At 41.6% G+C, this 27996-nt stretch overlaps 1 protein-coding gene across 3 annotated transcripts in view; it reads left to right on the top strand.

The window, feature by feature from the left end:
- MYBL2 (MYB proto-oncogene like 2) overlaps positions 1-27996 on the top strand; it is a 779549-nt gene that overhangs the window by 643932 nt on the left and 107621 nt on the right. For all 3 annotated transcript variants that reach the window (XM_044090138.1, XM_044090137.1, XM_044090139.1), the window contains one exon: positions 16243-16342. In XM_044090138.1, coding sequence (XP_043946073.1) covers positions 16243-16342 — 100 coding nt within the window. The remainder of the gene's footprint in view (positions 1-16242; positions 16343-27996) is intronic.

Below are 27996 nucleotides of genomic sequence, written 5' to 3'. Positions count from 1 at the left end.
AATGATAGTGTCTCTTCCACCCCAAAAGGCTCAGGAGCTCTGTCAGACCCTTTCAGATATCCTTACCCTACACCACTTTTCAGCAAGGCAATTTCTCAGAATCATAGGACTGGTGGCCTCCTCCATCCCTATGCTCCCCCTGGCAAGGCTCCACATGAGGAAGTTTCTGTGGTTCCTGAAGTCAGTGTGGGCACAATATGCCCATCCTCTGGAATTTCTAATCCCACTCCTAACTTGCTTAAAGAAAGAGCTCCTATGGTGGATATAGCAAATGTCCATCAAGCCAGGACTCTCCATTCATCCATTGCCCCCAACTCAAGACACTTCAGATACAGGGTGGGGGGGATACTGTGGGGCCACATATACTGTTCAAGGTCAGTGGTCTCCATCTCAGGAAAAGGACCACATAAATGTAAAAGAGATGAAGGCATTGATCCTAGCAATTCAGTCCTTTCAATCCCTCTTCAGCCCAGAATGGCTGAAGATTTACACAGACAACATGACTGTTCTGTGATATGTAAAAAGAAGTGAGGGGGATAAAGACCTATCTTCTGTGCAGATTAGCCTTAGAGGTTTGGAAACTAGCCCACCAACTTCAGTTTTCTCTACAGGATGTCTACATCCCTTCCATTCAGAACTCCGTGGCAGACTCACTGAGCAGATCCACAACACAGGCCCACCAATGGATGTTTCACAAGGATGTGTTCCTGGATATAGTTCACCAGTGGGGTATTCATCATATAGACTTGTTTGCCTCCCCTCTAAATAGACAACTCCCAAAATGTTCTGCGAGAGAACCTCACTCTCTGGCATGGAAAGTGGATGCCCTATCAATCCCAAGGAAGAGAAGGAACGCATGTAGAAACTTCCCCTTTCCACTCATTCCGAAAGTCCTGCTGAAGATTCAACAGGACAGACCAAAAATCTTGCTGGTGACTCCCTGTTGGACAGGACAACATTGGTTCCCCCTTCTCCTGGCACCTAGCCAAGGGCAGTCATCACAACTTAGCTCACACTTGCACAAAACAATGTGTGGGTGATAGACCCCTGATACCTTTTAGACACCTATTCTCTGAGGACATGCTTGCAGGAGGCCAGAAAACCCAACACAAGGAAATCTTCTCTCTCCAAATGGAAAACATTTTCTATCTGGTGTCTCTCTGAAAGCCAGGACCCACTAACAGTGGATCTCCTTCTGGGTCTTTCATATCTATACGAGTTGCTCAATTCTGGCTTAGCTTATTCTTCAATAAAAGCACATCTGTCGGCCATTTCCACGTCTTCCTGTTTCACCTCGTTTAGCTTTGAGATTTGAGGCCAAACAGTTCCTCAAAGGTGTCCTCCACATTAGACCTCCCAGGAGGCCTGAGCCCATCTCCCCGGATCTTAACTTTGTGTTAGAGAAACTGAACCTTGCACCCTTCGAGCCAGCTTCCTCTAGCTCCTTAAAAAACTGCACCTGGAAAACTCCTACTGCTAGCTATAACTTCTAACAGAAGGGTCTCCAATCTCCAGGCCCTGATGGCTTCTCCCCCCTTCTTGGTCTTCCACAAAGATAGGGTTTCCCTTCGCACCAACCCTGCCTTTATGCCCAAAGTAGTTAATGAGTTGTCTTTAAACCAGGCTATTAATTTACCAACATTTTTCCCCTCTCCCAAAACAATAGCGAGAGGATCTTGCACACATTTGATGTGCATAGACAACTCAGATTTTACCTTCACAAAACTAAAGCTATTAGGAAATCTGACCAGCTATTTGTTTCTTTCCACCTCAGGGTCAAACAAACCATGTCTAACTGGATTTCCAAATCCTTTACTTTGTTATCCCTACCATGGAAAAACCCTCCCTGCTCGATCGAAACTCCCTCTGCCAGGCAGTGTCCTCCTTTGGTGTCTTTCTCAAGGGACTAAACACCAATTCTATTTTAGAAGCAGCTACCTGGACCTCTGTCCACACTTTTATCAAACATTGCAAGCCTGATTCCTTTTCCAGCTCTAGGGCTGGGTTTGCCAGGGCCATCCTTCATGGCTTCCTGGAAAATTCTTCAGCTAACTCCACCTTCCTCTGCATGAGCTTTGGTATTCTCCCTCATGTAAAGAATACTGCAACAGATGAATAGAAGGGCATAGAATAGTTGTGTAAAAACTTACCATAATGATAGATGTACTTCTGTGTTGCAGTATTCTGTCCCACCTTCCTCCCCACTTCCTATAGTTCTTGGATGTGCTTGACTCTCTAATCTTTGGACTCTGTCCATCTGGGGCTTCAGTTCTGAGGATGGTGTGCGTATACATCACTTTTATGGCCTACGTCCAATAAATAGCTGCCTATGTGAGATGTACTGCGCACCCTACGGTAGTAAAATAATTTGGTATACTGGCTGATGTCGGGTCACCTGGGCAGGCAATTCCCTCATGTAAAGAATACTGCAACAGAGAAGATATGGACATATGTTATGTTAAGTTCTTACACAACTATTCTTTCCTCTTTTTCCTTGTCTCAAGAAGGAACTTCACTGGTGGATTCAGCAGTTGTCTCTAAATCCCTTTTCATCCCCCTCTTTCCTCTCAGGAACTGTTCACAGGTGCTTCAGACATGGAATGGGGTGCAGCTTTTGGTTCCTTAAAGGTACAGGTTTGTGGTCACCTCTTCAGCAGAAAGAGCACATCAGTGTCAAGGAGATGAGTTCCTATGCCAGCTCTTCAGGACTTTCATCCTCTTTTCTCTCCAGGGCCTCTCAAGGTGTTCACAGACAATGCCACAGTGATGTGGTATATACACAAACAGGGAGGAACGAGATCTTATCTTCTTTGCTGACTGGCACTTCTGGTGTGGGATGCTACTGTCAAGCATCAAGTGACTCTTCAGGCAGTTTATATCTCTTCAGATCAGAACATTGTGGCAGATGCTTTGTGCAGGTGCTTAACTCAATCCTACGAATGGATGCGTCACAGGGATATGTTTCTGGACATTGTCCACCAGTGAGGTACTCCTCAAGTAGATCTGTTTGCCTCTCCTTTGAATGGAAAACTTCCTCTGTTTTGTGCCAGAGCCCCAGGTCCTCTGGTGTGGAAGGTGGATGCCCTCTCTTTTTCTTGGAAGTGGATGTTTCTGTATGCATTTCCTCCCCCTCTTCTCATTCCAAAAGTCCTGTTCAAGATTCAAAAGAATGCTCCCAAAATATTGTTGGTGACTTCCTTTTGGCTGTGACGGCATTGGTTCCTTCCTGTTCTGCTTTTAGCCAAGGGCAATCATCACAAGTTACTTCACAGGATGGATTTACTCACACAAGACAAGGGATCTCTCAGCCATCCTCACCTGTCCATTCTTCAACTGACACTGTGGATAATAGGATCTTGATTCCTTTTAGACACCTTTTTTCTGAGGACGTGCTGCAGGTCCTGCAGGAGGCCTGTAAAGCTCACTGCTTATCCAAATGGAAGAGTTTTTCTATTTGGTGTCTCTCTTGAAACCTGGGCTCACTCACTGCGGATGTTCCTTTCTCTCTCATTTCTGTGAGTTGCTCAGTGCTGGTTTGGGCCTATGCTTCTATTAAGGCCCACTTATCAGCCATGTCTGCTTGTCTGCCTTTATCTCCTCTTTAGCTTCTAGATTTCAGGCTAAAACAATTTCAAAAAGGCATCCTTCATATGAGACCTCCTAGGAAGCCTGTTCCTCCTCCCTGGGATCTTAATTTTGTTTTGGAGAAGTTGACTCTGGATCCCTTTGAGACTCCTGCTTCAGTTCCTTGCAGCATTTTTCTTGAAAGAACATTCTTTTGTCGGCTGTTACTACTTCCAGATGAGTGTCTGAGCTACAAGCCCTTATGGGTTGTCCTCCTTTTTTGGTATTTCATAAGGACAGGGTGTCTTTATGTACTATTCCTTCTTTTATGCCTAAGGTGGTTGAGTTGTTTCTTAGTTTGTTCATTTGACTACCTTTTTCTCTTCTCCAAAATCTGACAGTGAGAGGGTGTGGCATACTTCGGATGTGCATAGACAACTCAGATTTTATGTGGAAAAGATTAAGGCTATTAGAAAATCTGATCAGTGTTTACTTTTCATCCCAGGTGCTTAGGATTAGCTGTATCCAAGTAAATTATTATTTTTCTTTGATTTCAAAAGCTATTTCTTTTTGTTATACTTTTCATGGTAAGAGCCTTCTTTCTTCTGTAAAGGCTCATTGTAATAGAGCTGTGGCTTTTTTTGGTGCTTTTTTCAAGTGCTTGGATACTAACTCTATTCTTGAAGCAGCCACCTGAATTTCTTTGCATACTTTTCCCAAGCACTACAAGTTGGATGGTATCTCCAGAGCTAGAGCTGGTTTTGCTAGAGCTATTCTTCATGGCTTCTTAGGAGGGTTCTACTGCCCCTTCCTCCTTACAAGTTTCTTCCTGAGCTTTGGCACTCTCCCATATATAAGGAATACTGGAGCAGTGAATGTAAGAACATAGTAGATGTCCTTTCCTTCACTGCTGCAGTATTCACACTCTCCTTCCTTCCCCAAGTCCTTTTCCTTCTTGGATGTACTGGTTACCTACTGGGTTTCCTTAGACTGGTGTTCCTACTGGGACAATCAGTTCTGAGGTTGGTTCGTCCAGATGTTACCTTTATGCTTTATGCTACACATGGAGCGTATGGGTGATGTTCAGCGTGCCATAAAGCAACAGTAGGCTTTTGTATACTGGCCAACAGGCTTACTATCAAAATGCAAAGTGATGGTTAGGCGAACATGGGAATGCGAATGTTAGGTGGCCGATTTCCATGTTGCCAACTATCACGTCTGTGAGTTCCTTGTTCAGCGAATGCCACTGTGCATTCGCTCAGTCGTGAGCGATGTTTTGATTGAGATCGCTGGACAGTGCAGATTGGGAGATTCATCCTGTTCCAAATTGTAGTGCGATCTCGGAGTTGGAATATATAAGTTGTGGGGGGCTTGCCCCCCCACCCGCAAACAGATCACTGTCAGTGCAAATAAGAAATAAGAGCGAGCAGTACCCTGTAATGGAGAATATAACCTCGAGATTTGGAAGTGCTCCTAACTTACTGATTTTGAGTGTACGCATATATTGATTTTACATATGTGCACTTGCATGTTTTTCACAATTTTGGGATTAGAGTCAGTAGCACTGATACAAGTAAAAAGAAAAATATAGACGGATTTGCACTCTATTCACAGCAGTGTTACATTCGGCATTATAAGTCATTAATATGCTGATCATCACTGCTGTTAACCACGGAAGTAATAGGTTTACATTGTGAACTTCGACATTTTAATAGTAAACCTGGCAGACATCGGGATTCCACGGCAGGAATTCCATACATAAGGAGTATCTCTTATTAGTCTGTTTCAGTTCTTAGGGTTTTAGAGTGAACATTGTGAAATTTCAGCAATTCACATTCATAGCTTGCAGTCCACACACAGTTTTGGGTAGAGATTATCTGCCCGCAGAAAGAATTACTTCACCCTCAACTGGTTTGACTGGTCATTTAGCTGTAGTCTAACAGGACCCAGTTTTACCTCAGAAACCTAGGTCTGATGACTGTGTCAATCCCCATGGTACCTTTCAACACATGTTATATGAGAGAGAGTTACAGTGGGCACTGTATATGGTAATCACAGCTCTCAGAGACTGCGAGTCCCAGCAAGTTAAAATTTCCAGGGTCTGCAAGTTTCATCCACAGTGGTGTATGCATGAACACAATTTGGTGTGAGGGGCAGCATTGCAGATTACCACTTCAATGTCGATGCCTCTAGGGTGGGGTAGGGCATAGTCAAGAACAGTGTAAAAATGTCTATTCACATACTGAGGCCAGTCTACAAATAAGTATACTGGAGTCAAATGTAGTCCTCAAAGTCCAAGTCTTCTAGTTTTCCCTGCTGTAAGATATATTAGCCATCCTCACCAAAAACCTGACAGTGTTTTCATATATAATTAGGGGTGGGGGATCCCATTCATATTCCTCATGTCAAAAAGCAGTAGGGGTTTGGAATGGACTGTGTCATTTAAGTGTTACCAAACCACATTCCAGAGGAAGCTAAGTCATTAGCAGAGAGGTGCAGCCATTATCTGCTTGTGCCACACAACTCATTCCCTCATCACCTCAGCAGGAGGGAGACTGTTTTATAGCAGAAGAAAGTCCTGCTGCAGACTCTTTGCCTCATTGATCAACATGAACTACAGCAATTTTTTTTCTCCTCATTCCTCCACTGGAGGAACTCCCCAGGGATTATGTTGTCCAGAAATGGTCCCTGGTGTCCTCTACACCTACTCCCTCTCCTGTGATGACAGGAGTCAATTAAAAAGTCAGGCATCTCAAGTTTGGAGTCATTCTTCTAGGTCCGTTTTGGTGCCAACAAGAATGGTTTCCTTTGCTAATGCTTCATCCTTTGGAGAAACCTGTCCTAACTTTGCTTCTTCAAGACCATATGGTCCCATTTGATTGTCAATCCCTGTCTAGATCTCAGCTCCCTACTTTAATCATTCCTGTGGTTTCTTCACATCTTTTGACCAGTAATCCTGCTTTTCTGAGTTGAATAGTGCTGATTATTTCTTCCCAGAAACCTAAAGCAAGTGGATTTTATTTCTGTATGTCTTTACCAAAACGTTTTGACTCATTCACAGCTCCTGTCACTTCTGATCTGATATTGTCAATTTTCATTCCTTCCTCAACTGATAGGTTTGGATCCGAGCCCTCAGATGCAACTCGGCTGTCGTAAAAGATTGTGGCAGCCTTGAACTCTCGAGCTTCTCCCTTACCTAGAATGCACCACCCCCACTACCTCAGATCTTGTTTACCGCTTCTAGGGAAAAGACATGGTCCCATTGTTTTCTCGAGCTTGAGTGATAAGTAACAGGTTTAAAAACTTAAATTTATCTCCATTTTTTCTAATCATTTGCAGATTAAGTTTTTCTGTCTACTTTTTTCCTTTCCTTTACCATTCATGGTATTTTCCGTTACTATTGTTAGTAACTCCCCTCTTCTACGATTACCGTAGTCTTATATTGTTGTTACTTTCCTCTTCCCTTTTCTCTTGTCTGTGTAAAAAAATGTATTTTATGTTAAAGATTGTATTTCTATGGCTTTTTTAGTTTTGGTTGTAATAGTTCTTCCCTGACAGAGGCAAGAGCCTGGGTGGGTTCAAAAAATGTGGAAAATGTAGTCCAAAGATCTTCATGTCTGACTTGCACGCCATGTGTGTTTTTTGCTGTGGACCTCTCCACCTCCAGGAGAATTGTGCGATCTACCATGCTTTCCAACCCTAGGGCATTGGTAGAGCACAGAAACTTGTTCTAAAAGGACTTTTGCCTTCTTTGATGAAGCTATATCTGGACCTTCCAAAGGGAAACCTAAAAAGACAGCTGTTACTTCTCCGAGCACTTCTTCAGTATCCTCGAAGTTCTTGGAAAAATCAGAAAAAAGAACTTCTTTGGATCCTATTGTATTTTCGGATTATTTGAAGAAGAGACAAAAATTATTGGTTCCAACTCTTGTCAGATTCCACTAAGCCCAAATTCAAGTCCTTGGATCCAATGGCTTCTTTGGATCCAAAGTCTCTGACGAGCAACGATTTGTTGGATCTGTAGACTTCGGATCAGATACCTATTCTGCCTAGGACAAGATACTCTTCTTTGGTGGACGTGGTTCCATCCAGAGTGCCTTCTCCCTTTTTAGAAAGACCAAAGTCTCCATCTGCTCTGTCCACCTGTTTATCCAGAAGTTTCACCAAAGAAGACATAGAGAGACTAGTGAGAAAGATAGTCTCTCTGCAGAGCCAGTCTGCCCTTTCCTTGGCTCCTATCCCATTTGGTTGGGAAGCCCATGCATTCACTACTCCTCCAGTACCAATTACTTTGACTCCTATCCAGATTTCTGAGCCCTTGGATCCAAATCGTCCAGCACCACCTCTTTTGGATTGAAGGTTTGTGACATCCCTAGATCCGAGACTTGCTCTGAGCTCTTTGGTTCAATTGGATCAGGAGGGCTCTCTGAGCCGATTCTTCCCCTGTCGGGTCAGAGGTGCTGCAGTCAACTCTGAGGTTTTCTGAGCTGTCTATGCATCTTGGAGCCTCGGCAATGGCCAGTTTGGGTCCAACTTCGACCTCCAAGTGGCTGCCCTCTGAGAAGGGTGGGACTATGGATCAAAAGCTTGGCCACTAGAAAGGAACTTGCTGAAAAAAAGTACCTCTGTCCATCCTCCTGACAGAGACGTGGGCAATGGACAGGTTTGGGAAGCATGTCTATGCTTCAGTGATCTTTGCTTTAGGGTGTCTGAATTACTTGGCACATTTTACTAAGCTTCAGAGGGATCTGATTAAGGAACTTTCAGGTACTCTCAAAGGATCCATGTCTGAAGAGGTGAAAGATTCTGTTGCTTCTCAGCTGGCAACCCTACAATCAATTTCTAATTCATCCTTGAGACTTATTTCTAATGTAGCAGAAAGAACCTCTAGGGCAGTGGGTTCAGGCGTAGCCATAAGGAGACACACCTGGATGTGTTTGTGTGATTTTGCTCAGCCTTGTAAATCTACATTCATTAATGCTCCCTTTGATGGCACCTCTCTTTTTGGCCCCAAAGTAAAAGATACATTGTCCAGGTGTGAAAAGGATGTAAAGACCCTTTCTGCAGGTGTACACCACCACCCCCAAAGATCCTTTTTGAGGAATCAAGGTGGTGGAAAGACATGGTTCAGAAAATCACAAGGTTCTTTCCAGGACACACATGGAGGATCTTCCCCCAGAGGCAGAGGGGGAAGTTCAAATGGTAGATGCTGCCCTCTCCACAGAAGAGGCCCACAACATCAGGGGCCCAGAGGAGCTTTCTTTGGCAAATGCTTCCAGCACTCCTGAAAGGAGACCTGATTGTCCCCTCTGGATGCACTCTGGGGTCATCTGTCCCTGCACCAGACAGCCTAGCTAGAAATAACAAAATACAATTGGGTGCAGAGGATCATATTCAGAGGTTATATAATTTAGTTTTCTCTTTGTCCTCTAAATTCCAGGAAATGACGCAATGTTCCACCCAGTCAGAGGGAACAAGCAGCAATTCAGATACAAAAGCTACTGAACTAAAGTCATCCAAGTGGTCCCCTAGACCAGAAAGAATCCAGAACATACTAGAGATTCTTTTTAGTGCCAAAGAAAACAGGAGACTGGACCGATTCTGGATCTCAGTAGTCTGAACAACTTTGTTCAGAACACACATTCTGATGGACATGGTCAGGGCTTTTTTTGGGCCAGTACAGCATACTGGCACCTCTGCTGCCCTGTTTCTTTAAAAAAAAAAAAAAACTTCCTGTTTTAAGGGCATTCTTATTTAAGAACGCCCTTTGCGTCGGATCACACAGAAGCAAAAGACGTCTATGCGATGTGCGACTGATCGTTTACAGATCGTTTATATCTTCCTGGTCCGCACATGCGGAATTTGAATTCCTGAAGACGTTTAAGACTTTGGACCACAACCAGACAAGTGAGTGGTAGGTGTTGGGTGTGTGTTTAAGTTTTTAAGAGGAGTGTGCGTAGGTGCAAGAAATGCGTAGGTGGGGTATGTGTATGTATAAGAAGCAGGTAGGTCTGTGTGTGTGTTTGTGTATAAGTAGGTGTGTGTGTGTGTGTGTGTGTGTGTGTGTGTGTGTGTGTGTGTGTGTGTGTGTGTGAGAAACGTCCAGGTTTTTGCAGAATGTAATGATTTTAGTCTCACGTGTGGTCTGTTTCTCATAAAACTGTGTTTTTCTGGCATTCTCTGGCAAATCATTGAGGATTAAGACAGCAAATAATGGCAGACATTTGAGCTTTAGACTTCATATCCTTCAGAAAGTTCATATTAATGCAAAACTTGTTGTTCTATCAGCTTTCTAAGTTTGTAAGAGCAATATTTAAAAGGTTTTTGCCTTATATTTTTGGTCTGTTCCTCATACAAATTGTCTTTTTTTTTTTTTTTTGAGAAATCACCGGGATTATCTAAGGATTAAAGTTACTAACTAATGGCATGCATTTATTTATTTTTATTTATTTATTTATTTTTGTTGACCGGGCTAGTCTAGCTGGATACATATCCATTTTCAGCAGAGGCCCAGGGAGAAAAGCTCCATGTACAAATTCATTAAGGTATTAAAAACTTAGCAAAGAAAACTTAGCAAAAAAAAGACTAGCTACAATTATACAGGATAACAAGTACAGAAGTTAGTATTGTGAACACTGTACAGAGACAGAGTAGATATTGAGTTTAGTTTCAGACTTCATATATTTTAGAAAATGCATTCTTACACAAATCCTATTATTCTAGCAACTTTCTGAATTTATAAGAACAATATTTAAAATGTGTTACTAGTTTTGGACCTTTGTCCCCCCATTATGACAGGCTTTGCCCAGACTTTTTGTGCTAAGAGGTTGAGAGGTATGGTGTGTGTGTGTGTGTGTGTGTGTGTGTGTGTGTGTGTAAGAGATAGATAGCATATCCCTCAACTGCCCAGGTTTTTGCAGAATGTCTAGATTTTTGCCCCATATTTCTTTTTCCTCATAAAAAGATTGAAGTTGCTAAATAATGACAGATATTCAAGGTTTTAACTTGATATCCTTTAGAAAAATGCATACTAACACAAATCCTGTTATTCTAGCAATTTTCTAAGTTCATGAGAGAAATATTTATAATCTGTTACTATTTATTTTAGACTTTGTCCAGATTTCTTGCAATTAAAAGGTTGAGGTATGTGTGCGAGACAGTGAAATGCCCCTACTTAGGGTTTAGCAGGTGGTTAGTAATTTGCTTAGGCTCAAGCTCTTTACCTTAGCTACAGGAAGCGAGAGCCTGAATCCTCTACCCAAAATATGCAATTGTTTTGCTTAGCAAATGGGCATCAGTGTTGTGTGTTTAGAGTTTTAAAACAGTGTTAGTAGCACAGCAGATAGCATACTTTTGTTTTGATGCAGAAGGCTGTGGTTCTATTCCCACAGCATGTAGATGGATTGCTGAGATTTTAAGAGGGTGGGGTGCTGCAGTCCTGTGTATGCCCTACTTTGGATAAGATGCCTAGTAACCAAGAACCTGTTTTAGTTTGCCATCCATTCCCTATTGCAATATTACCAGCTTATCATTTTTAATGTAACATAGACAATTTATTCTTCAAGGACAGCAGCAGGCAGTGAATTTGTAGATGACATACTTAAATATAAAGTTTTTTGCTAGCAGCAACCTTTTCTTTAGTTACAGTCAGATCTCTTTAATGTGGAATTATTCAGATGACTTTTACTTCTGCAGAGACTGTGTATATTGACTGATATTGGTGAGTTGTAATGACAGAAGTCTGAGTGGCCTTTTATGGTTGAAATGTTCTGAATTGGGCAGTTTTGGTTCATATGTTCTGCTTCTTTGCTTTTACTGGCTGTAAATTTAAAACACCCTCTAACAAGTGGTGTATTATACTAGGGATATAATTTAATTATTATATATTATAATTTAATACAATCAGGAAGGTGAATCAAATAAATTTTGCATGGTCCTAAAAATGTGTGCAAGGGGTCTGTGATTTGAAAACAGCCCAAAGATAAACTTAATCTGCCACTGGCCAGATGCATTTTCTTTGAATGTGGGTTTCAGTGCTGTTTCAATGAATGTGAGTTTCAAACTCACAGAAGTTTTAAAGCTAAGTCTGTTTTCATTGTGAGACTGTATTGCTTTGTTTAGCAAACGTCTATTAGTGTTTGTGCTGAAAATTTTGAAATAAAAGTTTTAAATGAAATCCAAATATCTGTAATCATTGTGGAAGTAAAGCAGAAAGCAGTATGCAAATTGAGTTTTGAACAGTGTTCATGGCAACTGGGGAGAAACAGCCAAATAATGGGACACTGGAAGGTCTGGGGGGGTTGACCCAAATGCAACATATGTGTACCACCACCTGTTTGTTTACAAAAAAAGCACTGATCACGGTTCAATCGATTCTTCCATTTCTGGAGAAGGACAACTGGATGTGCTTGATGGATCTCCAGGATTCGTGCTATCACATAAAAATGAATAGATCCAAGAAGGTCTTATGCTTCCGGATAGGGACCAGTCATTACCAGTTCAGAGCGTTGCCCTTTGGTTTCACCACAGCCCCCAGGGTGTTAACCAAATGTATGGCAGTGGTAGCAGCTCACTTGAGACTGCACGGATTCCAAGTATTTTCTTACTTAGATGACCGTCTCATCTCTGCCACGACCAGGCATCAGCACATCATGGCAAGAGATGAAGTAATCCAGCTTTGTGCCCAGTTAGGCATAGCCATTAATTTCGAAAAGTCACATCTGTAACCATAAGAACCAAAGTAGAATGAACTACACACAGTGGAGGTCAAGTAGGTTTCCACACCACACTTTAATAAACAGTTAAATTAAGCACTTTTGTCCCTCCGAAACCAGGGACTTCATCAGAATCAGTAAAACCAATGTTAAAACCTGTTAACATCCCTTGTCACATGATGTAATCGTCAGAATTTCCTCAGATTTCACACACAAACAATATGCAATGAAATACAACAATAGAAAAAAAAGAGAGACCAATGCCTTGCTTAAACATTCTATAAAGTGTATGGGCTTTAGGACGTTCATGTTTGGTATCATAGAACAGATTTTGATAAGTCCAAGGGGTTGGGATTGGAAAACCCTGTTAAGTAAAAGGGAAACACAATGTCAATTAAGGTTGGCAACAAATTTTCCACCAGGTTTAAACAAATTTGTTTCAGTTGCCCCTATCCTAAAGGAAAAAGCAGAGAGGTTATGGTAGGGGCTCTCTAGGGTTAATGATTTATAACTGGATATATCAAACTGATGCTTCTTAGAATGGTTTTCATTCGGTAAATAATGTAGTTATGTATTTATTTTAAATTTCTATATAATTTTGTATATACATTTTTTTTTTACTGTTGTATTTCATTGCATATTGTTTTTCGTGTGAAATCTGAGGAAATTCTGACGGTCCAAGGCATGTGGTCCCCCGAAGAGGCCAATTTGTATATCAGTGTTCTGGAGTTGAGAGCAGTGGTTTTAGCATTGCAAGCATTTCAGAATGCTCCCCTGCTGGGAATGAATGCACTACAAACAGACATGTCAGTGGTTTGGCACATCAACAAAACAAGGGGGAACCAAATCCATACCCCCCTGTGTCAAGCACCACTGCGAGTGTGGCAATGGGAAATCTCTTCCAACCCCTTTAACTTAGCAATGCATATTTCAGGGAAGACCAAGGTACTAGCAGACAAACTGAGCAAGTGCATTGTGTTACCTCACAAACGGTCCCTCAACCAGAAAGTGGCTGACATGATTTTGCACAAATGGGGCCAGCCTTTCTGCGATCTCTTTACATCTCCCCTGAACGAGTGCAGCAGCTACTTTGCCCTTATCCCCCTTCAGGGGGAGTCACTGAGGGATGCTCTACTTCACGATTGAACCCTGGGTTTCTGTATGCTTTATCCTCTGATCCCTCTGATATCGCAATTCTTTGAGAGCTGCCAGGTTGAAGAGCAAGGTCATTCTCATTGCTCTTTTTTTTTGGCCTTGACAAATTTGCTTACCCTTCTTGTAGCCTCATTTGATCCATCAACCCCAGATTCTGTGTCCAGTTCCAGACCTTCTATCCCACCAGACAGAAATGGTTCATCTGGATCTTCCAAAGCTTAAGCTGATGGCTTGGTTTCTCCATTTCAGTAATAACCAGACAATCTATGCTCTTCCCTTAAACCATCTACAAGAAAAACATATGCTAGCAAATGGAAAAGATTTGTGCATTGAGCAGTTGAAAATGATGTGGATCCTTTCTGTGCACCGATTCACACTATCCTGGATTTTTTGTCACTGCTTTTTGATCAAAGAACCAGTTCTTCTACAGTAAAGGTTCAATTAGTAGCAGTTTCCAATTTCCACATTGGTCTTGATGACTGTTCCCTTGTTTTGCATAAACTTTGTAAGACCTTTCTACATGGTACACTTCTGTTGAGACCTCTAGTTAAAGATCCTTCTCCACCATGGGACTTAACTTTGGTACTGCAAGCTTTGGTTCTTCCCACCCTTCAAGCCTGCAAATACCTGAGGTCTCAAATTTTTATCTTGGAAGACCTTATTTTTGATGGCCATTACTTCAGCCAGACAAATTTCAGAAATTCCCATACCTACCTTTTCATAAAGATAGAATTACATTGCGAACTAATGCATCCTTCTTGCCCAAAGTTGTACCAGAATCCAGCATTAACCAATCTATCAACCTTCCAGTGTTCTTTCCAAATTATATAAACAGTGGTGATTGGGTCCAGTGTGTGCTTATTTTACCTGTTTTGTGGGTCTACATTGTGGATCTACTACTGGACTGAACTACAATTTTAATAAAATATAAAGGTAATCACTGGCTTCTTTCCTTGTGTGGTGGTGAGCTGTTCTGTTTCCAGTTCGTGGTGAAGTAATGGTGAATATTTGTTTCATTTACTAGATGTGCATAGGCAGTTGTGTTCTTGCTTACACAGAACAAAGGATTTCAGAAAATCAGATCAGTTGTTTCTTTTGCAGAAAAGAACTTGGGCAAGCCACCGTCTAGAGTTTCCCTAGCCAAATGGCTCACTGATTGCATTTCTTTAATTTATGGTAAATTAAATTTGCCCTTAACCATGCAATTGCATGCTCATTCTACAAGATCCATAACAGCTTCTTCAGCATTTCATTCAAGAGCCTCCATGGATGGTATTTGTGCAGCGGCAACTTGGGCTTCTCCTTACACCTTGATATCTCATTACAAGCTAGACTTCTTTTCTAGAAGTAAGGCGTCCTTTAGCTCAATGGTGCTTAGGAATATCCTTCTTTGTGGCCACCCTGGGATTATAGTAGCTGGGGACTCTGTCCCATCAGTCGAGGACAGAATGAAAATCGACAACATCAGATAGAGAAGTTATGTACTTACCATAACTTTCCATCTGTGTTGTCCATTTTCATTCCTCCTCAACTCCCCACCCACCAATCCCCATCCAGTGTTGTCTGAAGAGTGAGTGGCTAGAGCCAACCTTTGGGATCTTTCCTTCACCTTTTAAGAGTCCAGATATAGCTTTGTGCTTCTGTTATCTGCAAATTTTCTGATTAAAATTCTCTCTGTATGAGTAAAAGGTTAGTCTTTTACTATAATCTGAAGTCATGGGGGTGGTGCATTCTGGGTAAGGGAGAAGCTCGAGAATTTAAGGTTGCCACAAGCTTTTACAACTGCTGAGTCAGATCTGAGGGCTTGGATCCAAACTCATCAGTCGAGGTGGAATGAAAATGGACAAAACAGATTGAATGTTATGGTAAGTATATAACTTCTTTTTGTTGGAATGGTTTTCACAAGTTTTTTTTTACTGTGGACTCTATTAATTAATCACTCTTGGTTCATTTGACAGCTTTTCCCAACTTCTCTCAGGGCGTACATTCTTTAGCATTTGTTTCTTTAAGGGTCTGAAAGCCTTTCTTAAGGTAACTTTCTTTTGACTAATTCTTAAGGGCTCCATTCTTCCATGTGAACTCTGTTTTGTGTACGAGAACATTGCCTCCTACTTGAGCCGTCTTGATCTGTAGAATTAAAATACTTGTCCTAGACAACATTTCCCTGTGGACATCACACCAGCTGTGATTATTTCTGGGCTGTTCCAGGGGCACATTCTACTACAGCAGTTGTTACCTCACTGGTATTTTTCCATAATGCATCCTTTGTTGATATTTCTGTAGCAAATATGTGGCCTTCACTGCCTTTACAGGACACAGTAAGCTGGATGTGTTATGCAGGTGAAGGCCTTCCTTGTGAGCCAAAGTAATCCACGGTATGTTGACAGGAAGATTACCCTGAAGCATTAGTGGGACCACTCTTCTGCAGTTAACGAGGATGGACTTTCTTATACCATCAGCAAAAATTATTTTTTTACCACAGTGATACATCTGAGGAAGTCCATCCTCATTGGCACACTGGAGCTGTTTCCCCCTCCTCTTGATGACTTGGTTTAACAGTATATGTTTAACTGTGTCTGCTTTGTACAGTATACTAAATATGGGGCGTGTACAGCTCTAAGCACTGTATGCTGGGCAGAGGGGAAGGGGTATAGTACTCCAGGATAGTTGTACACGCTGAGCTGTCCTAAAGCCTGCTGCAGTTAGTCAAGAATGTACTTCAACCAGATGCATCATTATGGTATGTATATAACTTTGTTTTCTTTTCTTGAGTTGTCACCGTTTGATGGACTAGTATTTTTGTTTGCAGATTCATAACTCCAAACAATAAGACTGCTTTAGAAACCACACCACGAACCCCTACTCCTTTCAAAAATGCTCTTGAAAAATATGGACCTATGAAACCTTTGGTATGTTTAATTTGATATTTTTAATGTAATATTAGTTTATTTGTTATTACTTGAGAAAAAGTAGCCATCTTAGTGTGTTTCTTTCCATAGTTATTTTTAAAATGCTGAGAGCTGTCTCTGAATTGTAAACCACAACAGGCATTCATTAAAATGATTGAATCTTTATGAATGTTTCATCCTTTAATTTTAAAAAAAAACTAAGATGTGGTTTGTTGTGAGATTTTTGGCACTGCTTGAAATAATGTGTTCTAATTTCTCCTATTTTATAGTTGATACTTTCTGTGATTAACAAAACACATGGAAAGGATATAATTATGAAATGTAACTCTACGACGAGGATGTCATACTATGGCTTTGGAGGGGCATCAAACCATTATGTGGTCTCCAATGAAGATGCTGATAAAGTTAAAGGTGCATTGACAGATGCTACAACAGTTTGACAGTGTTTTACAGGAGTCTAGCACAGAATGAATTCCAGTATCTGCTATTTGTAGATTAATTTTCATAAAGCACCATGCATCATTTTGGCACTGCCAACAAAAGTGAGTGAGTGGTATGCTGTTAAGATTAGTGCATTGGAAATTGCTATTTTTGCCAAGATGTCAACAATTTGACTAGGATCTGTCACTTAAGACATAAGTTAATTTTCTCCTAGCTAAGAAGTTGCTAAAATTGGAGGCCAGTTCTGCCACCTGTTTTTACTTTTTTTGGCCCATGGAGGTACAGAAAAGGAAATGAAACGAAACAGACCAGCCACTGCCAACTTCATGCATGTAGGGACATGTCTTCATCTTCTACGAATCTTTATGAAAAAGGATGCAAGACTAAAGTGTCTCTCTCCCTTCTCAAAAACTTAGCCCCTAGAGAGAGGTTGGAATTTGAAGAGAGTTTGAAATTCCTTTTCACTAAACCAGAATCAGTGTATCGCCAAGTTAGTGGAATCTTTAACCAGTTTTGTAAGAGGCATGAAGGTGACATAGACTGGGCTTTCCCCATCCTGTGCGTAATCAAGAAGTCCTGCAGTAATTTTATGGACCTTTCATGTGCCATCTTTTAATCTTGGTGAAGGATATTGTGTTGGTCAGGAATGTACCCCTGCAGTGCCTAGCTGTAGACCATCACTAGCTTCATCAGCGTAAACCTTGCTGTGTTGTCTGTACTGGGGTCTGTCACCTTTGCTGATTTGTTGCCTACTTATTTATTATCTTTTGTACTACAGGTTTAGTCACCTCTGCAACCTTTAAATAGGTTATTGGTCACCGTTGCTGATCCAGTAAGATCATTTAACCCATTAATGCAGTTTTTACAGCCATCAGTTTCTGAGGTACAAGTACCTTATATCAACCTCCCCAGTATTATCCCATTGCTTTCAGTTTCTATAGTTCCTGTTCCTTAGATACTAATTGGGTTGCCCCCTTCCAAGTCTGTACCAATCTTTCAGGATAGATTATTCACTAACACACTAGCTTAAGTCAGTGTACCAGCCAGATTGTGTACCAAGGTGGACTCCTACCGTATGGTTTTCCTGATCCACCTGTGTACTGCCACATGCGATTGTGTGTGTGTGTGTGTGTGTGAGAGACAACTTTTAATTTTATTTGCTGCTCTGCTTTACATCAATTCAACCAGTTCATTCTTTTCAGACTTCACGTTCTGCAGATTTACGCACACTACTCCACATGTATGTCTTAACTAGAGCCTTCTCAAATAGCAGCTTAGTTTCCTTGGCCCTTGTAAAACTCTTAGTGTTGTAAACCAAAATATGATTTTTATTTTGTGAATTGTTGCACATTGGACTAATTCTTGCATTTATTTTGCAGAATCTTCTTTACTCTGTTCTGAGTCACAGCTGGCAGTAGTCTATTCCAGCAAGGCAGTAGGGGCAAAGCATGGGACTAATCACAGATAGAGCACCATTCCATCATAGGACACACACACACACCTTTATATGTTTGCACGTTATGGAGAATTGCTCCTTCAGGAAGGAGATTATTGGACGTTTAGGCCTTCAGTGGTCCAATAGCTGGAGAATATTCTGTACTGACACTCCCTGTTTTCTTTTTTCTGCAAAGTCTTCAGAAGGTCTGCAGCTGGACCACCAAATAAAAATCATCTGTCACAGGAGGATCTGAATTTGGGGCATTAATGAAATGGGGCAATTTTTTGACAATTATCATACATGTCTGCATAGAACAGTGACTAACAGTTGCCCTTATTTTGGATGTGGGAGGAAACGAGCACCCCTAAGAACTTCAGTGGACAGGAAAAATATGTAGAGATCAAAATGGAGGCTGCCCCTGCTGGAAATGAACTGTAGAACCAGATGCTGTGAAGCGGCAATGATGAGGAATCATTTTTAGTTTATTCTATACTTGTAAGTCATTCTTCCCATCAAACCTCCCAGCACTTGCTACCATAGTAATCGGTGCACAAATTACTTACACCAAAATGCATCACAGCACTAAGTTTATACTTAAAGCCCCTACCACAAACTTCATCTCCTTCAGGAGACAGAAAACAGGAAAATTGAAACTACTGATGTTGATTCAAAACTTTAGTGTCACAAATAGTTAAAAATAAATTAAAAAGAAGCCATTGGCCTAGTGAGACCAACCTGGTCAACAAATTCTAAATAAATAATAAATATGCAAGAATAAGCAGACAGTCCCAGGCAAGGGTCTTCTCTCCAGTGTAAAATTCAGGTTTATCCACAGTACAAACTGCACAAGTGCTTTCACAAACAGCTTCATGAGGTGCTTAAAATAACATAAAAAATACCCCCTCCTTTTATACACCTATTAACAAATTACATTACTTTACTCATTCATCACATGATACTGACATTATATCTGAACAATTCCAACATAATAAAACATTTTATTAAAAATAAAATAAAAATATATAAAAACACTCTTTAAATTACCTAAACAAAGGTCTTGACTTAGGTTTAGGTCTTGGGGAGATGGTCATTCAGGCCATGTCCTGCATCCCCCCTTAATCTAGCTATCCAAGTTGCTTCTAACTCCTCAGTGTGATTATGTATATCACCTGCTCTTACACTTGGGTAAATCCTGCCTGTTGCCATAAACTTAAAAACATGCGATAGATCTGTACTAAGAACATGTTTGGCTAGGGCACTAACTTTGTTCCTTTTGCTGATATAAGTGTTCACGAATCCTGTCTTTAAAACACCTATCAGTCTTCCCAATATAAAATTTCCTACAGCTTAAACAATGAGCAAGGTAAACTATATGTTTAGTTTCACATGTGGCACTAACTTTAAACTTGTACTTCTTTTGATCAGGATGGTCAAATTCTGAACTAGTATCTATGTCACTACAAAAAGAGCATTTACCACAAGGTAAAGTCCCTGAGGACTCATGTTCATAATGCCTGCCCTTAGGATAAATCAATCTCCTTTTCAAGGATTTCTTGTTCCTAATAGGAACTTAGGTGCATTTTCTAACACTGTAGCTATTTCTTTATTAGTAGTCAGAATATTCCATTGCCTTCGAATAATATCCATATATTTATTAACATCACTGGTATAGCTTTAAGGGTACCTTCAACTTATTCCTACCCTGCCTCATTCCATCCTTAGACTTCTGTCTTTCTCCATTTGAATAATAGGGTTTAGCTCTAGTGTTCCTCATGTTCACAACATCTACTACATTAGTTTGAATCATTCCTTCATTGTAGCCCCTTTCTCTCAGTTCTTCAGTCACTGTCTCTACTTGTTGTAGAATGTCAACTTCCCCTAGCATTTAACCTTTAGGCTGTGAAAGCTTGGTTATGTACTACATTTCTAAACGTGCAAGATGGATGCATACTATCTTTCTGTAGTGGATATGATGGACACCTGCAGTAGAAATAATGCAATTTTTTTTTTGCAGGAGGAAGCCCCCCCCCCCCCCCCCACTCACCCAAGTAAAAGCATCTGAGAGGCTTTATTCCTCCCAGTTATTTAAATCTACTGTGTCTGTGTGGTTGCACATTTCTATGGAAGGGAAAAACACCATTGGAAACGGAATGTTTCCCGGCACTGTGTCTGGAGCACTTCACTGCATAAAAAACATACTGTGGTTGCAATCCAAAACTGTACCACTTCCTACCAACCAGAACACTCTCTCTCTCACACACACACACACACACACACACACACACACACACACACACACACACACAAATAAAAATATAGATACCTGCAAATACAGCTGTATTTGTGGAAAATGCATCTTGAAATTGTATATTCCCTCATTGGTCACTATGAAACTGAATTTGATAAAACTTGGTTCGAGAAATCGTTCTGCCATCCATCACCATCAGACTAGCCTTCCTGCTGTCTGTTTTCAGAAAAGTCACTTTATTCTTCAATTCCACAAATTTTAACACTAAATAACACCAGCACTAAAGGTGTTACCGACTGGAACCTCTGTTGGATCACTTGCCCCTTAACCTTGATCCTCTGAAAACTCCGTTCAGTCTAATTTACAATGCTCAGCTGTAAAAAAAAAAAAAAAAAAAAGTATAGCCTTCCTATATCCTTCTTATTTGATACTGAATCAAGAAATTTACTGAATTCCCCAAACACTTTATACATTGTGGCTTAGTAATAAAACGATCAGGCTGCTGAAGGGAGCGGAGAAGATGGGAATGGGCTGTTGTCAGATTCCCCAACCTTGGGAGGGTAGGTGACTCTGGAGTGACACCTAGAGGGAGTAGTAGGTGTAGCACCTGCAGAGGTTGAGCCTCCAGAGTACTGAGCAAAGGTGGTCATCACAGTATGCAACACTAGTAAGAGCGTTAGTGCGTCACTCCAGAAAGTAGGAGTGCCAGAGGAGAGGGAAAGAAAAGAGAATCGACCATCATGACTTCTTGCTGCCCGATTCTGGCCTCTCCTGGGGAACAAGTTGACTGATAGACCCTCCAGCCAAAGAGTGAATGCAAAGGAGAGCTCTGGCCTGAGCCAGAAATTGTCTGACTTTTGCTCCTAAGAGAGGAATGAACAAGTGAATTTGGCAAAGGAAGGGGAGCCATTGGGCAAGACCTTGGTGAACAGCAAAAAAGGCCTAAATAAATAAATAAGATTATATCTGTGTTGATTCTTATCCCTCAGTCCTTTGTCACCCCCCTGCCAGATACAAATGTATATATTTGATCACGACTTTAGCATCCTTTCCAGTGTCTTATATAACATGACTTTAAACTTACTTGCCTAGTTTTACTTTGTTTTATCTTCTCCTGTATTTGCTTTGGGGGAGGGTCATTATAGTGGTAAATCATAAGATGTGGGTTTACCCACCTATACTCTTTTTCCCAGTCAGAAAAAAAAGTAACACTGTTTCTGTGAGGTGCCATGCTGCCTAAGTGCTGATGGAGATAACTCATCGCTCCCTCACATATGTAGTATTTTTCATGTTCTCTTCAGTTCTCTCCATCTTGATTGTTACTCATCTGTAATCATGCCTGAAGTAGTATGTAAAATATAATATTATAAAATTCTTTTTTATGAAATGACTAGTTTTGGTTTATTTCTCATAGGTTTGCTATGTCATGGTTCAATGTTTTTGCCAATGACAGCCAAATCAATTAATAAATGCGATTGCAATAGGCTGGTAGCTCCAAAGGATTTTCATTATTGCTGTCTTTCTTACTGTTGAAGCCCCGAGTGTAGTATAACAGATTGCGAACACTGAAACACACTTGGGTTTTTGTTTTATTTTTCTGGAAATTGACTTAGTAGTTAGTTAGAAAAGAAGGTGGAAAAAAGCAATAACAAGTACAAAAATGTAAAAATAAGTCCGAATACTTATGTAGTGCTGTTTTCAAACTCTGGTATGACTCTCTTCTTTTGCTGTGTATGAGGTTAACACTTCGTATCTCTGTCTTCATAAGCCACAGGAAAAACTAAGATGTGTTGTTGTATCTCGCCTTCATTCTTACTAGGTTGAGTTTGGATCCGATCCTCTGCTGCAGCTTGGCCTTTATATTCAAGCTCGAGGTCTTCTGCCAGCTCATGGCTAAATCCTATCCCAGCATGCACCAGAAAACCTCCCCAAATCTCATTTGTTGCTAAACAAGATTGGGTGCTCGTTCATTTAGCTCTGGCTAAGTATATTTTACTCTTCAACTTTGAAAATAAGCTATTGTTGGCTGTTTTTATCTTGAGATAGTTCATTTTTTTACTGGATAGTTTTGTTTCCATTTTTTGTGGCCGTTTTCTGCTATTGGCCATCGTCTTCCATTCAGGCCTTGTTGTCCTCTCCCGGCTTCTCCTTTTAAAAGCTGAATAGCCCGTTTAAGTTAGAGGGCTCTTATTCCTGTTTGTCTGTTTTTTCTCTTTCTGAACTCCCATTGAAGACAGTTCATTTAAGTTAGAGAACTGCCTTTCCTTTTAGCCCGTTTAAGTTAGAGACCTTTCTCTTTCCCTTTCCATTTAAGTTAAAGGGCTGTGCCCTCCTTTATTTCCCCTCTATTTTCCTTCATATAACTGCTGAAAAAAAAAAAAAAGAAAGAAAAAAAGGGAGTTGTTTTGAAAATCTTCTCTGTTCTTTTACTACCTTTGTCTCTGTCAGAATGTCTAATAAGGATTAAAAACCATTAGGTTTCAAAAAATGCGAGGGATGTGGGCAGAAAATGCCCTTAAGTGATGGACACAAGCTTTGCGTCTTTTGCCTTAGAGCTGTCCATGTCCAGGAGTCCTGCTCTATTTACCATACCTTTAACCACAGAGCTCTCCTGGAGAGGAAGAACAAGTTGATATTGAAAGGGTTATTGAAAACACCCTTCTCAGAGGCTATAGAAGATGGTCTGGGTTTATCTAAAACTGACATGCCTCCAACTTCAAAATCGGACAAGTCTGGGAAGAGATCTTCCTCTTCTACCTTATCTGAGCCATCAGAAAAGGTTTCCAAAACTTCTACACCAGATCCAAAGCCCATTGGATCTGAAAAATCTTCAGCTCTGACACCATCTGTCTTGGTGCTGGTAGAGTTTGAAATTCGGAAGTCTCAAACCCCCTTGACTGGTCAAGTTGTTGGATCCAACCCCAAGGGCTTTGGATCCTACTACATCCACCTCTTCTATTCCTCCTCCAATCCGACACCGAACGTCAGAGTCAGAAGATCCAGAGCTGATGTTAATGGAACCATTTGATCCGAGACCTATAACGGGATCTTTGGATCCGAACTCGGCTACATCGGAGCACGAGGAGTCTAGGAGCTGACGCTGTCCCGTTGGGTCCACGGAGCACGAAGAGTCTAGGAGCTGATGCTGTCCCATTGGGTCCAGGGAGACAAGTTGGATCGGACAACTGAATCCCGCCTTGCCTCTTGGGGCATCGGCTCGGGTGAGCTTGGCTCCTACCTCTGTCTCGGGTCCGTCATCCTTGATTCTAGAGTTTCCCTCAACAACTTTGGATCCAGGGATATCCTCAGATCAGAGACGAGGGGGGCTTTTGAGGTGATGAGGAGAGTGCTGTCTTCACAGACAGCTCCACTGTCATCTTCAGATGTTCTACTCCCAAAAGCACCAGTGTCTGCCTCTATACCCTTGTGTCCACAAGGGCGCAGAGATCCTAGGACTCAGGATGCCCCACAGGGCACCCCCCCATTCTTCTGAAACCTCTCCATAGTTACCCCTCTAAGAGGTCCCTCAGAAGATATTATGCAAGAGGGAAGCATTTAGACTCCTGATATGGACCTCAATGAAGCTTGAAGGGTCCTCACGGTCACCTCTGGATGATGTCTTCTTTGGAGACATCCTAGAAATGCTGAAACAGATGCAGCTGGAAGTCCAACCCTTCAACAGAAGAGTCCGTATACTGTACCTAAAGCCTTCGGATCTCACTCTTCCTCTACTTGGGTGTTTCCACCTTTCGATGAACTTATGGACCTAGTTTCTCTGAAGGTGAGGGAGTCTCCAGATTCAGTGAAACCTGTTTCTAAGAGACCAAACAAATTTATCACATCCCTGTCAGACAAGACCTTTCTAACCAAGTGAGTCCCACTAGATGCTATGGTGTTGGCAGCAGCCACCAAGAAAGAATGCTGAGACATCATCTTCTGTTCATCCACTGAATAGGGAGTCTCAGATAATGGACAGATATGGAAAGCGCATTTTTTCTTCAGCGACATTTTCCCTCAGATCAGTGAATTACCTTACTCATTTTACTAGGTTACAGAGAGACCTAATGAAAGAGCTAGGAGATGCTCTCCAAGGTTCAGTGGCTGAAGGGGTTTCAAATAAAGTATCCTCTCAGCTCTCAGTTGTCAACGCCTCCATGAGACCGATTTCTTATGCAGCGGATGCAGCAAGTAGAGCAGCAGGTTCAGGAATTTCCCTAAGGAGACATTCTTGGATGCGCTTGTGTGACTTCACGGAGGCTTTTAAATCTTCCTTTGTTGAATGCCCCATTCGATGGCTCGTTCCTGTTCGGGCCTAAAGTCATGGGCACACTTACCAGGTGTGAGCAAGAAGGAAAGACTCTGTCTGCTGTAGGAGACAGTTTTTCCATGCCTACCAGACCTTATCCCTAAGGTCAGATAGGAGGTGGCAACATGTGGTTCCAAGAATCTCAGAGAGCTTTCCAGGACATAAGTGGTGAATTTTCCCCTAGGGCAGAGGGGGAAGTAGTAATGGAAGACGCTGACCATGTGACAAAGGTGGCCTGCAGAATCAGGGCAACAGAGATTCTTTCTTTGGTAAGCCCTTTCAGCATTCCTGAATGGAGGCCTGTCTGTCCATCTCTGGAAGCAGTCGGGGGCCTCTTATCTTTGTACCCAAAAGCCTGACAACAAATAAAAGACAAATGGGTACAACGCATCATATCCAGAGGTTACACCATACCTTTTTTCTTCCCTGTTTCAAACAAAAAAAGGTTCCAGACATTCTACCCAGTCAAAGGGAACAGGCAACTTTAGAAATTCAAAAGTTGCTAGACAAAAGAGTCATCCAAACAGTCTCTGCAGACCAAATAGGATCCGGAACTTACTCAAGATTATTTTTAGTTCCAAAGAAAACCAGGGACTGGAGGCCAGTTCCGGATCTCAGCAATTTAAATAAATCGGTAAGAAATTCCAAGTTCTAGATGGTCACACTGCAGTCAATACTCCCTTTTCTGGGACAAGGCAATTGGATGTGCTCTATAGATCTCCAGGGTACGTACTACCACATAAAAATGGACAGGTGATCCAGGAGACACCTGCCCTTTCGGCTGGGAGCCAGTTACTACCAGTTTCGAGCTCTGCCCCTTGGCCTCTCCACAGCCCCCAGACTGTTCACCAAATCTATGGAGTAGTCACAGCTCACTTGAGATGCCTAGGATTTTGGGTGTTTCCATACTTAGACAACTGGCTCCTAACCACCACCACCAAGCATCTACTAGTATAAACATGAGACACCACCTTACAGCTCTGCTTTTATCTAGGAATTACAATAAACTACGAAAAATCTGCCTTGCTGCCTTCTAAGCATGTGGTGTTTATATGAGCAGAATTGGATTCAACAAACATGATGGTCAGACTCCCTCTAGAAAGAGTTCAAGTTCTATCTGTTCTGTCAGATTTTAAATCTTCTAACAAAGAAAAAAGCTCAAGTAAGCATGGTCCTAAAAGTCTTGGGAATCATGGCAGCAGCAATATTTCTGATCCCCCACTAGCACGTCCACAAATGAGAATTCTCCAGTGGCTGCTGTCCACTCAGTGGTCGATGCAGGAACTGCCAATGTCCCACAAGATAATAACAGAAACTTGCAAGAAGGACCTTCGTTGGTAGCTTTACTCCACTCAAGTGATTCTAGGTCAACCATTTGTACTTCCCCAACCACTGGCCACAGTGACCACGGACACCTCTCAGATAGGGTGGGGGGGCATTATCTGGAAAAGACTGTTAAAGGCACCTGGCAGGATCACGTGGCCCACTTGCACATCAATGTCCTAGAGATGAGAGCGGTGCTTCTAGCGTTGCAAGCATTCCAAGACTCTCTTCTGCTGGGAAGTATTACAATACAGACAGACAACATATCAGTTGTATGGTACATAAACAGGGAAGAACCAGATCTTACCCCCTTTGTCGAGAGGCCCTGAGAGTATGGCAGTGGGCGACCTCCTCCCAACGCTTTCTGATAGCAGCGCACATCCCGGGGAAATCCAAAGTGATAGCAGACAGGCTCAGCAGAGCGATTCTGATGCTAAACGAGTGGTCCCTGAAACAGGAAGTAGTGGAAAATATTTTCCGCAAATGGGGCCAGCCTTGCTGCGACCTTTTTGCGACATACATGAATGCCAAATGCAGCAGCTACTTTGCCCTTATCCCCCCTCTGGGGGAGTCACCAAAGGATGCACTTGTTCACAATTGGCCCTCAGGTCTCATCTATGTCTTTTCCCCCTTTCCACTAATACCTGAAGTACTTCAGAAAGCCAATTTCTTGGGAAGGGACTTGATACTCATCTCCCCATACTGGCCTCGTCAAACTTGGTTCTCCTTTTTGTGGCTTCATCTTCGGGAGGAGCTTTGGTTGCTGGACCCAATTCTTGATCTTTTGACTCATGCATCAGGAACCCTCCACCCTTCACTTCAGACCCTCAAATTGACAGCTTGGCTGCTCCGATTTCAACAATAGCCAGTTTCCTAACCTCTCTTTATCAGTTAAGAACATCCTAATTTCCTTTCATAAAGCTTCAGCAAGAAAGATATATAGAAGCAAATGGAAAAGATTCTTCTTATGGGCTTCTCATAATCACATTGACCCTTTTTCTGCCCCAGTGAATTCCATTCTAGAATTTCTAGCAAAGCTATTCAATGAAGGTGCAGCTGTAGATACCATTATTGTTCAGCTAGCCGCGATATCCAATCTCCATTTAGGTGAATCTGGCTTCAATATTATGTCTCATAAACTGTGGAAAGCCTTTCTTAAAGGTACTTTACTAAGACCACCTATCAGAGATCCTCCAGCACCATGGGACTTAAATTTCATCCTATCTCGTTTAATTTTTCCCCCGTTTGAGTCGGCATCATCTTGCGAACAAAGTTTTTGACATGGAAAACTATTCTCTTGATAACAATAACCTCTGCTAGAAGAGTGTCAGAGCTGCCAGCTTTGTTTATAAAGCCCCCATACTTGCTTTTCCATAGGGATAGGGTGTCCTTATGAAGAAACCCTTCTTTTTTTTGCTCAAAGTCTGTTCAGACTCAAATTTGAACCAAACTATAGAGCTGCTAGTCTTCTACCCAAATTACGAAAATAAGACAGAACACGTTTCATCAACTGGATGTGCATAGACAGTTAAATTTTTACTTGCACAGAACTAAGGAATTCAGAAAATCTGGCCAGCTTTTCATCTCCTTTTCAGACTCAAAGAAAGGTACCCCACTCTCTAAAGTCATACTTTCAAAATGGCTTTCAGATTGCATAACCTTTATTTATAAGTCTCAAAATAGAGATCTCCCCAAAAGAGTTAAAGCCCATTGTACAAGAGCCATGGTAACCTGTTCTGCCTTTCTGGCTAAACTACCAATTGATACCATTTGTGCTGCTGCAACTTGGGCAAGACCACATACTTTTACCACTCATTACAAAGTCTATTTGGCCTCCAGGAACAGAGCCTCTTTTGGTTCCACGATTCTGAAGAATATTCTCCCTTGAGCCACCTAGG

Source organism: Protopterus annectens, chromosome 12.part0, assembly GCF_019279795.1.
Source record: "Protopterus annectens isolate FY-2018-M chromosome 12.part0, PAN1.0, whole genome shotgun sequence".
In the NCBI taxonomy this organism is placed as follows: domain Eukaryota; kingdom Metazoa; phylum Chordata; order Ceratodontiformes; family Protopteridae; genus Protopterus; species Protopterus annectens.
This window is presented reverse-complemented; position numbering and strand designations above follow the sequence as displayed.